The 12,652-nt window shown below is 46.0% G+C and overlaps 2 protein-coding genes across 5 annotated transcripts in view; one reads left to right on the top strand and one right to left on the bottom strand.

Annotated features, from left to right (window-relative positions):
* Positions 1-1,730, top strand: part of SMC1B (structural maintenance of chromosomes 1B) — a 75,363-nt gene extending 73,633 nt beyond the window's left edge. Inside the window, exons 24-25 of one of the 2 annotated variants that reach the window (XM_044995270.1) lie at positions 752-862; positions 1,210-1,730. In XM_044995270.1, coding sequence (XP_044851205.1) covers positions 752-862; positions 1,210-1,314 — 216 coding nt within the window. In that variant the 3' untranslated portion in view covers positions 1,315-1,730. The remainder of the gene's footprint in view (positions 1-751; positions 863-1,209) is intronic. The other variant, XM_044995280.1, reaches the window with a different exon arrangement.
* FAM118A (family with sequence similarity 118 member A) overlaps positions 1-12,652 on the bottom strand; it is a 46,366-nt gene that overhangs the window by 6,231 nt on the left and 27,483 nt on the right. Inside the window, exons 8-9 of one of the 3 annotated variants that reach the window (XM_044995318.1) lie at positions 4,772-4,855; positions 1,853-4,476 (exon numbers count right to left, since the gene is read on the bottom strand). The exons of the other annotated variants lie outside the window; for them this stretch is intronic. Coding sequence (XP_044851253.1) covers positions 4,445-4,476; positions 4,772-4,855 — 116 coding nt within the window. The 3' untranslated portion in view covers positions 1,853-4,444. Of the gene's footprint in view, positions 1-1,852; positions 4,477-4,771; positions 4,856-12,652 lie in introns of those variants that run through there. 3 annotated transcript variants of the gene reach the window in all.

Raw genomic sequence — 12,652 nt, 5'->3', positions numbered from 1 at the left:
ATGTATATATAATATATATAGTACTTATTGGGATCCACAGAGTTTTGGAAAGGTCTGGTTAGTGGAAACTTGCTGGAGATCTTCTGCTGTAATATGGCTAGAGGGCTTTAAACTGAAAATTGAAATAAAAAACTTTCCTAAACTTTAATTGTGTATAATACTAACTCCTTATAAAAGTTAGTTTCAGAATGGATTATGGTCAGTCATCTTGAAAACTAGTCAGGTTTTAAAATCTTCAGAATAATTTCAACAACTATGCCTACTTATGACATAGCATGTCTTCTTTATTCACCTCAAATTATAAATGTAGCTCTATGCAGTAACACTTTACAGCTAGTGAAAAACATTTTCTGCCACATAAAACAGCACAGTAATACACATTTGTAATCTGCAAAACATTATGTAAGTGGTGGTAAGCTGTAAAATGTATGGCTTATACATGGAAATCCACCTAACTTAACAGCATTGTCAAGTAAAATGCCTTATGTTAACTTTAGAAATATCGCATTTCTAAAGTGGACTGTTTTCATATACATTTTTAAAAGGGCCAAACCTATGGGGTCATACTGTGAACCTATGTCATGTATAGTGTCTTTCTTGGCCAGTTATATTCCCCCTTTTACCCTGCCTATTTCATAAAGGAATTCTGGCTGCTGAGTAATTCATTCCTTTTCCCCTTGTTCCCTAATCAATTTGTGATTTAAATCTGACAGAACCCACTTATCCTAAAATTTGTGGCTTTTCTCCAAAGGTATCAAGCTTCATCAAAGAGCAGGCAGCGGAACAGTGTCAGATGATAGTTATTTCTCTGAAGGAGGAGTTTTATTCCAGAGCAGATGCATTAATTGGAGTCTGTCCAGAGGTACAAATAATCTTTATTATTTTTCTGTCTTGATTTCAATCAAATTAACTTCATGTGGCAATTAAACTACTATTAAAAAAATTCCAGCTACAGCCAGTTATTTCTTAAGAAATGACCCCCCCCACTTAATGTTCATTTAAAAAAAATTCTCTAACAAGTGTATCAAGAGCTGGGTGGTTCAAATGTATTGTTTGCCATTCAGGAACAGTCATTGGTAAGTGTTTAATAGTGTTCCAGAACAAGCTACATATAGTTAAGTGGTCCTTCTGATAACTGCATCATCTTATAGATTATGCTTATTTTTAATATATATGCTTGGAAACTGATTTGATTCTTCCTTCTTTCAGCAAGATGATTACATGTTTAGTCAGGTACTGACTCTGGATCTCACTGTGTATCCAGACATTGATGACAGTGAACGAAAAGAGAAGCACAGTTCCCCACGAGAATAAAACATGAAAGTTTCAGGGCCATCTTTGAATAACACAATTGATTTCTACAGCCACCTTTATGACAAGTTGTGTAAGCTTTTTGAATATTGCTTTTAAATATTCTTATACAGAAGTCAAAGAATTTAGCTTCATAACCCACAAAGCCATTTCTTAGAATTTGGAGACGAATAAATGATTGTATTCATTGACCTAGTTTTGTTTAGGGTTTTATGGAGTACATGTTCTTGTTGTGTTACAAATTCAAATTTTACTGAAATTGCTAAATTCTAGTGACTAGTGCCTAATCCCGTTAAGTATGTTCTTGTTGGTTAGCATTATTAAGTCCTATAATATAAAAACTGATGAATGATGAGTATCTTTTTGAATATGGATGCTATGTTAAATTCATATGATGGCTGTCAAAAACCGCAAACTTCATCTGTTAAAGGTAACTTTTCAATGTTAAAATATTGAGAATTAAAATGTTGGAAAAAATCTTGAAACGTATAGCATTTTTTTCTTTTTATCAGGAAGAGTCTCACTACAAGGTTTCAGATGTGGTTAGGTTAAATATAAAGATAAGTTCTAGTAGCATAATTTTTTTAAAACTATATATTAGAAGAGCTACTCTTAGAGAAGGAGACATTATTTTCTGTTTCCAACACTTGTAAAAGACCAACCTTACATTTCTCCTGAAAGTGAATCCAGAGCTTCCTGGTGCCATGCTCTGTGAGGCCCAGAAACTGATGAAAGCTAGCTCGCTCCATATTACATGGCCATGTTTGCTGTTCATTGCCAAGCCACAAAGAGGTGTACAGCTTCCCTCTCTCCCCCAGTCAAAACTGTTCCTTGGTGGGTTTTCTCCCCTGCCTTTTAGCAAACAGCCAGTCAGCATAGATGGCAGACAATGTAGATTAATCATCACACTTTATGGCCAGATGTGATACCCTTACTCATGATGTCCAATAAACTACAGTAGCATTAGTAGAGCCAGATGCATCATTTAATGAACGTCTAGGTTTATGGCCTATTTCCTCTGCTTGGGAATCCAGACTCATAGTCTTATTCAAAACAGGATTTCAAAGCAAGTTACTTTTTGATTAACTGAATGCATCACACTGAACAGTCATGTTCTAGGTATATCCCTTTCAACTATGTTTCCCTGAGCTAGTTGCAAGTCAGTCCTTCTTGCAAGATAACTGAAACATGGATATTCTACTGCCAGTAGCTTCCTGGCAGTAGAATGCATGTTGAAGAAATCCCACACACAACCCATGATGGGTCACACAGCAACTCTGCTTTTAATGTGCATAACTGAATTGTAAGAGATCCCATCACTACTGCAATGTGCATGTTTCACGGTGCAATTGTATGGCACTACAGGCAAGAATGGCTGTTTTACAAGTTGCAATTTTCAGTGGTGTTTAGACTTGAAGAGTCTCCAGTGCTACCTGTTGTTTTTAAAAAAAAAAAGCAAAATTAAATTTACTTGTGATTTAAAAACACTTCAAATCAAATCTATCCTAAGTTTAAATGTGCACGTGCAGGCGGAAGGCAGTTATGTAGTGTTGCTCATGGGAAAACTAAAAGACAAATATTTGAGGAACCAACTGAATCGATGAGATGCTCAGATACTATGGTGATAGGGGCCATAAAAGTGCCATAGAATAGAGTTCAATAAAAGTGTATTGCAGTAATTTTAACCTATGACTGCTGTGTTGAAACTACCTCAAAACTCGCAGCAGCCTCAGGAAAATAGATGCAAAAATGACAGCCTAATCCAGCCACTTAATCAGCCATCAGTATCTGATTGATGCTGATTAAAGAAATATTCATTTTTGGAACACTTTAGAATTTCATTTAAATACATTTGTTTGCTCCAGGGCAACCCACAATTTTGGGGAAACTAACAAGTTTTACAGGACACTTCATAAAAATGTGAAATCCAAGCTCTCAGAATTTACATTTGGTAGTCTGAGGACAGGATTCAGCAAGGGTCTTAAGTATATGGAGTAGTCACATTGACTGCAGCTGAAGTGGTTAAAACCTTGGTGAGCTGGAGTTCGTAGCAGTTCTCTACTGCACGTAATTAGATAGTGGCCTGCTTTAACTGTGCAGCAATGAAAACATCCCCATAATCACTACTTGAAATACCAAAAGCATGTCCTGTCCTTCAAACCAACAAATATTTTCATTCCAGTGTATAGTAAGTGGTGAAGTGAATCCCAGTCAATAAAGAACAGCCTGTATGCTGTTGGCAATTTTCATTTATATCCTCATTTCCCCCAATGTTAATTGATACTAAAATGTACAGATGACAAGTGAAAACTGAAATATTCATAGTACAATTGTATAGGTCAGGTACTTGTGCTGTATATGAAGATGGTGCATGCTCCAAGGAGCTTACAGTTTTCAGGTTCAGATCCTGTAAGCAGCTTTGTGCTGAGAGCCTTCTGGGCATATGGAGCTTAATTGACTCAGTCAGGGGTGCAGGGGCATGCCCATATAGAGCAGCTTGGAAGAGGAACCAGGAATAAGAAAGTAGATGAAAGGGGGTGGGTGGGGAAAAAATAAAATATGCAAGCAAGTTGTCCGAATGACGACAGACACACACAATGTGCTACCCTTGTTTGCAGGTCTTAAAAATAAATTAATTTTAACCTTAATTTCTACTTAAAATGTCTCTTTATAGGCTGTGCCAGTTTCCCTTTTATGTGTTTGAACCCCAGCCTTCTCTAACGTTTAGTTTAGGTACACTTAACACTGCCTTTTTGTGGTGCTGTGGAAATGAATCCTTGTCTATTTTTAAAACTTTTACTTTAATCTTGGGGTACAGTCACAATGTTAGTTTCTAACAGCTTTTAGCTCACTTTCTACCCCCCGTTACATCCTGCTCTTGACTGGGACTAGTGATAGTGAGAATAATTCACTTTGGGAGAGAAAAAATTGCTAAGAGCAGCAGGCTACTATGGTATGTGAAGGTAAACTCTTAATGCCATTCCAAGTTGTTGTTCTTGCCAGGAAGCAGGCTTGTTACAGTCAATGCCAGGTAGAGAAAGTCACAGAAACTCTGGAATAGTGAGAGCCCAGCTCTCTGCTTCCCCCTCTGGCAGTCCTGTGCAGTTGCCCTGCACTTGGGTTTCAAACTTCTTTACAATCCCAGGTCACCAGCAGAGGTATCAACTGATGAGAACAAAAAAAAAAATGGTAAGTCACTCTTAGATTTGTAATAAATTGACTGTATGAGACGTAGTAGCCATCTGCCAATTACTAATCCAGTTAGTATTTCAACTGCCCTGCAACCACTTACACCCAATCTGTAAATAAAAACCACTTACACCCCCTAGAAATGTACTGAGAGATTTTGAACTTTTTAATCCACTTCAGTCCTGGAAATAATTAGCTCTGAAAACTTTTCAGAGATTATTTTTACACATCTTGGAGTTTTAAGATTTTATTTATTAGGGGGTGAGAATACCATTATCTGATTGTTTCACCCTCTTAGAAAGATCCAAGTCATTTTCTCCTAACTTTCTCTTTGCACAGTCCACACATGAAGTCCCTGAAAAACAGAAAACTTGAATTAAAAAATATTACACACCGCTATATTAAAATCTTTCTTATAATATTTGTAAACACATTATTTCAAGCATTACATATTAAGCTACACATAAGTAGTATTGGTCCAGCTGGAAGCTCTTATATTTGGATCTTATAACCAAGGATCCTGACTTCTGTTGCGCAGTGAGTGACACTGTACTCCTTTGGCTTGTGGACAATTGGTGCTCCCTCATCCACTACAGCTAGGTTATTCTCATCCTCCAAGCAAGGTTTTAAAAATACCTGTTGCTTTACAATGTACTGCTAGCAGGTGGAGTTGTTCAGAGAACTGATTACCTCCAACTCCCCCCTATTTCACCTCCACTTTAGCAGGTAGTTCCTCTAGGTGAGTGTTTTTCAAACTGTGGGTCACAGAATGTAGGGCACTGGATCATGGTGACTCTGGTCAGCACAGCTGACAGGGCCATTAAAAGTCCCATCACACTGCACCCTGGAAGTGGCCAGCAGCAGGTCCAGCTCCTGGGGGTGAGGGTGCCCCAGGGCTCTGAGGACTACCCCCACCCCCAAGCACTAGCTCTGCACCTGCCATTGGCTGGGAACCAGCCAATGGGAGCTGGGGGCGGTGCCTGCAGGAAAGAGCCATGTGGAGCTTCTTCTGCACCTCTGCCTAGGAGCTGGACCTGCTGCTGGCTGCTTCTGGGGTGCTCTGCAGTGCCAGGACAGGTAGGAAGCCTGCCTTAACACCCCTGCTGCACTGCTGTGTGGGAGCTGCCCCAGGTAAGCATGCACCCCAATCCCCTGCCTGAGCCCCTTCCTGCACCCCACCCCCCTGCCCTAGTCCCCCACCCCCTCATCTCCAGAGCCTGCACCCCCCCCCGAGCCCAGAGCCCTGATGCCTCCCACAACCCAACCCTCCACCCCAGTCCTGAGCCACTCCCACAGCCCAAACCCCTCATTCCCAGCTTTGTTGATGCCCGTGACCCAACAATTTTCTTCAACTGGGTTGCCAGAAAAAAAGTTTGAAAACCACTGCTCTAGGCCTCCTCTCTGGTGATAAGCAGAATCTTTTCCATTATACTTTTTATTCCTCTCTACATGGTGCCTCCTAGTAGAGACTAAGAGAATTTTTGAGAACAGGAATTTCCAGGAAACCAGTATGGGATGAGAAAACAGCAGTGTAGCAGGACCAGTTAGGATCCAACAGCTCCTGCTCACGGCCCAGCTGTGCAATATGCCACCTCCCCCACCCCACTATATGGCAAGAAAGCCTTAAACTGTTTAGGGCAGAAATTCATCAGGAGCATCTTGCTTTAGTCTCTAAGGCCTGGTCTACACTAGGACTTTAATTCGAATTTAGCAGCGTTAATTCGAATTAACCGCGCACCCGTCCACACCAGGAAGCCATTTAATTCGACCTAGAGGGCTCTTTAGTTCGAATTCGGTACTCCACCCTGACGAGAGGAGTAGCGCTAAATTCGACATGGCTATGTCGAATTAGGCTAGGTGTGGATGCAAATCGAACTTAGTAGCTCCGGGAGCTATCCCACAGTGCACCACTGTGTTGACGCTCTGGACAGCAGTCCGAGCTCAGATATTCTGATCAGCCATACAGGAAAAGCCCCGGGAAAATTTGAATTCCTTTTCCTGTCTGGCCATTTTGAATCTCAGTTCCTGGTTGGACATCGGGGCGAGCTCAGCAGCACCGGCAGCGATGCAGAGCTCTCCAGCAGAGGAGTCCATGCAATCTCAGAGTAGAAAGAGGGCCCCAGCATGGACTGACCGGGAAGTCTTGGATCTGATCGCTGTGTGGGGCGATGAGTCTGTGCTTTCGGAGCTGCGCTCCAAACAACGGAATGCAAAGACCTACGAGAAGGTCTCCAAAGCCATGGCACTCAGAGGATACAGCCGGGATGCAACGCAGTGCCGCGTGAAAATCAAGGACCTGAGACAAGGCTACCAAAAAATCAAAGCGGCAAACGGACGCTCCGGAGCCCAGCCCCAGACATGCCGCTTCTACGAGGCACTGCATGCCATTCTCGGTGGGTCTGCCACCACTGCCCCACCAGTGACCGTGGACTCTGAGGATGGGATAGTGTTGACGGGCAGTTTCTCGATGTTCGCCGATGGGGAAGATGAGGAAGGGTTTGTGGAGGACGAGGCAGGCGACAGCGCTTACAATACTGCTTTCCCCGACAGCTAGGATCTCTTCATCACCCTCACAGAGATCCCCTACCAACCCTCCCCGGCCGTTAACCCAGACTCTGAATCAGGGGAAGGATCAGTCGGTAAGTGCTATAAACATGTAAACATTTATTTTTTAAAAAACAGGAATAAAAACTATATGAAAAGAAGGTCAATGCATATAGGGATCGAACAGAAATCCTCTTGGGACAGTTCCACGAAGCTCTCGGAGAGGTAATCGAAAAGCCTCCGCAGGAGGTTCCTGGGAAGAGGTGCCTTATTGGGTGCTCAATGGAAGCACACTCTTCCGCGCCAGGCCATCAGGAGGTATAGTGGGAGCATTGCCTCGACCAGCATGGCAGCATAGGGCCCTGGTCTGTGCAGGGATTCACACAGCATGCGCTCTCTGTTTCTCCTGGAGACCCGCCTCAGGGTGATCTCGCTCGGCGACTGCTGCATCTAATTAGGGGAATTACTTTAATGTTACTATTGTGAATGCTTGACTTTTCCTTTGCATAACAATGACCGTCGTTTAACAGCCACGTGTTGGAGGCCACAGAGGAAAAGCATACAGGGATCTTTCCCGGGGGCAGCCGCGAGGGGCTGGAACAGGGTCAGACTTTATGCTTTCCAGATTGCCTGCAGCAGGAGGGCACTGCTATCCATTAACTGTTAAGCAGCCTAAAGTTTACGGCTTACCAGGCCTGGCTGCTACACGGATTCTGCTGTCCTGCCCCGCTTGTCCGATCTCCAGTGCAAGACCCCAGGCAATGAAAGCGAATGCCGAAAATTCGAACTTGTCCTGAGAGCACATGAGATTAGGTGCCCTGTATGGTCTTGTTCACAGAAACTGAGTAGACTGTGTTCAGTGTTCGCAAACATGTATCTTTGCAAGGAAATCACTTCCTTTTTTCCCATCACACAGCTGCGGCTCTTTCACGAACTGCCCCGGCATCCCCCTCACAGAGGCTGGCGCAGATTAGGCGGCGAAAGAAAAAGACTCGGGACGAGATGTTCGCTGAACTGATGGCCTGCTCCAGAGCCGAGGCGGCCCAGCAGAGCCAGTGGAGGGAGACCCTCTCTCGGCAGCAGCACTCACACAGCGAACGGGAGGACAGGTGGCGGCAGGAAGACCAGCAGGCGACTCAAACGCTGCTTGGACTAACGAGGGAGCAAACGGACACGCTCTGGCGCCTTGTGGATGTTCTGCAGGACCGCAGGCAGGAGCAGAGAGCCCCCCTGAACTGTATCTGCAACCGCCCTCCCCCGCCACAAAGTCCTGTCCCCCCCTCACCCAAAATCACAAGGAGGAGGGGCGCTAGGGGCCGTGAAAACTGTCACTCCACCCCAGCAGAGCGCTCATGTACCAAACAGCTCTCATTCCCTAAAGTATGAGAATTGCTTCCCTTCCTGGCTCACCCGATCCCAAATCCCAGTTTCATCCCCCAACTGTGTAGTTGAGTATTAAAAATAGTTTGCTGTTCATTACTGTTTCCGTCATGTTTCTTTGCAGAAGACTTTGTGTGAAGGGGGGGAGGGGTTTGTTAATTGCATAGGACAGCCACCATTAACAGGGTACAGACATGGGGGCAGGATCAACAGCAGGTCACACACAGAGTGCAGTCACTAGGCACCCGGGTCACTCTGCGAGGTGTCTGCTGCCCCAGGTCAGTCTGGGAGGTGTATGTTGCCCCAGGGTCCGAGCGCCTGGCATCCACAAATGGCAAGGCAGGCTGCCCTTACCATGCCCTTCCACCCTAGCCATGAACCTCTCCGATGCCCTGAGCCCCAGCCAGAGCCATCATCCCCCACCTACTCACCCTTCCCACACACCCCTCACCCCTTCCTGCAAACCCACCCCTTCCTGCACACCCTCCTGTAACCGTCCTCCCCCCAGAGACCGCTGTAGGAGCAGGAGCCTGTCAGTCCTCGAGTGTAGAAGCGGTCTGTACATCACTGCACACCATACCCACCACAGTCTGCGTCCCTGTTTGAACCCTTGAACGCGAATTCGTTAGTAAAGAAAACTTTGTTAATTAAAAATGTTCCAATAACTTTATTTTTAAACGTCTGTTGGAAGGGGGGAAACCTGGTGAACGGGGTATGTAACCGCTGAAAAAAGTGAATAGTAACTGAAACAGGGGCAGGTTCAGCTTCTCTGTAAAGAGACTGGACAGTCATAGGTTACCCTGCTCTCTGAGGAACCTAGCTTTCAAAGCCTCCCGGATGCACAGCGCTTCCCGCTGGGCTCTTCTAATCACACGGGTGTCTGGCTGAGCGTAATCAGCAGCCAGGCGATTTGCCTCAACCTCCCATCCCGCCATAAAGGTCTCCCCCTTGCTCTCACAGAGATTGTGGAGCACACAGCAAGCTGCAATAACAATGGGGATATTGGTTTCACTGAGATCCGAGCGAGTCAGTAAGCTCCTCCATCTCCCCTTGAGACGTCCGAAAGCACACTCCACCACCATTCTGCACTTGCTCAGCCGGTAGTTGAAGAGCTCCTTGTCACTGTCCAGGGCGCCTATATAGGGCTTCATGAGCCAGGGCATTAGCGGGTAGGCTGGGTCCCCGAGGATCACTGTAGGCATCTCCACATCCCCAACACTTACTTTGTGGTCTGGGAAGAAACTACCTTCCTGCAGGCGTCTAAACAGACCAGAGTTCCTGAAAACACGTGCGTCATGAACCTTGCCCGGCCACCCGACGTAGATGTTGGTAAAACGTCCCCTATGGTCCACCAGTGCTTGCAGCACCATTGAAAAGTAGCCCTTTCGGTTAATGTACTGGCTGGCCTGGTGGGCCGGTCCCAGGATAGGGATGTGAGTGCCATCTATAGCCCCACCGCAGTTTGGGAATCCCATCGCAGCGAAGCCATCTATGACGACCTGGACATTTCCCAGGGTCACTACCTTTGAGAGCAGTAGGTCAACGATTGCGTGGGCTACTTGCATCACAGCAACCCCCACGGTAGATTTGCCCACGCCAAAGTGGTTCGCTACTGACCGGTAGCTGTCTGGCGTGGCAAGTTTCCAGAGGGCTATGGCCACTCGCTTCTGCACACTCAGGGCTGCTCGCATCCGGGTGTCCTGGCGCGTCAGGGCAGGGGCCAGCAAGTCACACAGTTCAAGGAAAGTGCCCTTACGCATCCTGAAGTTTTGCAGCCACTGTGATTCATCCCAGACCTGCAGCACTATGCGGTCCCACCAGTCCGTGCTTGTTTCCCAGGCCCAGAATCGCCGTCCCATAGCATGAACGTGACCCATTGCCACCATGATCTCCGCGGCGCGGGATCCCGTGCTTTGTGAGAGGTCTGTGCCACTCTGACACTTCATGTCCTCACCGCGCTGCCGGAGCCTCCTCGCCCGATTTCTCAGCAGCTGACTGTGGAAGAGGTGGACGATAAAGTGCGAGGAGTTGACAACGGCCATAAGTGCAGCGATGATCACAGCGGGCTCCATGCTCGCAGTGCTGTGGCGTCCGCGCTGTCTCTGACCAGAAAAGTGCGGTAACAGATTTCCCGCCGGCGCTTTCAGGGAGAGAGGGCGGGAGTGACGGTTGAATGACGACAGTTACCCAAAACCACCCTCAACACATTTTTCCCCCAGCAGGCATTGGGGGCTCTACCCAGCATTCCAATGGGAAGCGGGGACTGCGGGAACTGTGTGATAGCTGCCCAGAATGCACCGCTTCCAATGTCGACGCTTGCCCCGTTAGTGTGGACTCACAAAGTCGAATTAGTGTCCTTAGTGTGGATACACAAATTCGAATTCATAAGGTCGAATCCACAAATTCGACCTAAGTGAAATCGAACTACTCTTGTAGTGTAGACATACCCTAAGAAAATTGTTTTGCTGGCTACTTGGTGTTTTAACCCAAAATGAAACAGCAACAAAGATTGACTCCAGCAAGAGCTACTTGGAAGCAGAAATTCAGCAGCAAGATCTGGCCTTTAGGAAGCAACAAGCCAGAGGTCCTTGGCTATTTTTTTCCTTCTGCCTGGGGTGAAATATGTTACCCAAGAATGTCTCCAAGAGGCTGGTTTGTCAAAGGGGCAGGAAGAACTCAAAGGATTGAATGCCCCACTCCTTTCAGCCTGCTACAGCAACCAGGTGTTTTGCACCAGTTGTTCCAGAAAGGGCATTAGCTAATCCTAGTTGTGGTGCTGCCTGGTCTACACTCCAGTCTCCTCTCTCTGCCAACAACTCAGACACTGACACCACTGTTTTAAAAAAACAACACACAACAAAACAAACCCTAAATACATCAGGGCAACCTGAGGGTTTTCTGCAGAGGGGGAACAGAATCACTGCTCCTTCAGACACCTGACACTTTCCCACTCCTTTCATTGTGTTCCTCAGTTAGTACCATGTCTGGCCCATACTGTGGGCATATTCATGTCAGTTAACCCTCTTTTCTATGCTCCCTTAAGTGTGGCCTAGTCCACATCAAAGAAGCTTATTGGAACATCTCAGAGGGTGAGTTTTGCCTGCATTTAATTTCCTACTGTATTAGGCTTAGACTTGCATGTTTTATTTTGTTTGGTAGTTTACTTTATTCTGTCTTATTACTTGGAACCACTTAAATCCTACTTTTTACATGTAATAAAATCATTTTACTTATTAATTAACCCAGAGTAAGTATTAATACCTGTGGGTGGGGGGGCAAACAGCTGTGCATATCTATCAGTGTTATAGAAGGTGAACACTGAGTTTACGCTGTATAAGCTTTATACAGAATAAAATGGATTTATTTGGGGTTTGAACCCCATTGGGAGCTGGGTATCTGAGTTCTGGAGACAGGAGCACTTCTTAAGCTGTTTTCAGTTAAGCCTGCAGCTTGTGGGGGAATGGTTCAGACTTGGATCTCTGTTTGCAGCAGGCAAGCGTGTCTGGCTCAAACAAGCCAAGATACTGAAGGCCCAAGCTGGCAGGGAAAATGAACTCAGAGGTAGACTAGGCACATCAGGTGGCCAGAGCCAGCTCTGACTTTTTTGCCGCCCCAAGCGCGCAAAAAACCAAAACAGGGCACAGGGTGGCTGGACCCGGAGGCAAAGCCAAAAAAACCCCCCCCAAAACCCTGGGTGCAGGGTGGCTGGACCCAGAGGCAAAGCAAAAAAGAAAAAAAAATAGGGCAGCCATGCCACCCTAGGATTGGCCGGAATGCCGCCCCTGAGAATCTGCTGCCCCAAGCACAAGCTTGCTCGGCTCGTGCCTGGAGCTGGCCCTGCAGGTGGCAGTCCCAAAAGGGTTTCATATGCCAGAGCAGCTGAGCTGGCTATTTTATTGAACCCAGTAGTAACTTTCATCAAAGTGACATTGATGGCAGTTTCTAGCTCATACCATTGGCCTGGCCTCTCCAACAACAAGGCTATGGCACTAATGGCTATGTGCACTAAAACGTTAGCAGTAGGGAGGAGTGTGCACCACGATGTTGCACAGGTGTAAAACCACTTCAGCAAGGCTTTAAAGCTTAGAAGATTACTGTATGAGCAAGTATCAGAGGAGTAGCCTTGTTAGTCTAGATCTGTAAAAGCAGCAAAGATTCCTGTGGCACCTTATAGACTAACAGATGTATTGGAGCATGAGCTTTCGTGGGTGAATACGCACTTTGTCAG

Source organism: Mauremys mutica, chromosome 1 (assembly GCF_020497125.1).
Source record: "Mauremys mutica isolate MM-2020 ecotype Southern chromosome 1, ASM2049712v1, whole genome shotgun sequence".
NCBI lineage: Eukaryota > Metazoa > Chordata > Testudines > Geoemydidae > Mauremys > Mauremys mutica.
Note: the sequence above shows the minus strand (reverse complement) of the source record. Positions and strands in the feature narration are given on the sequence as shown.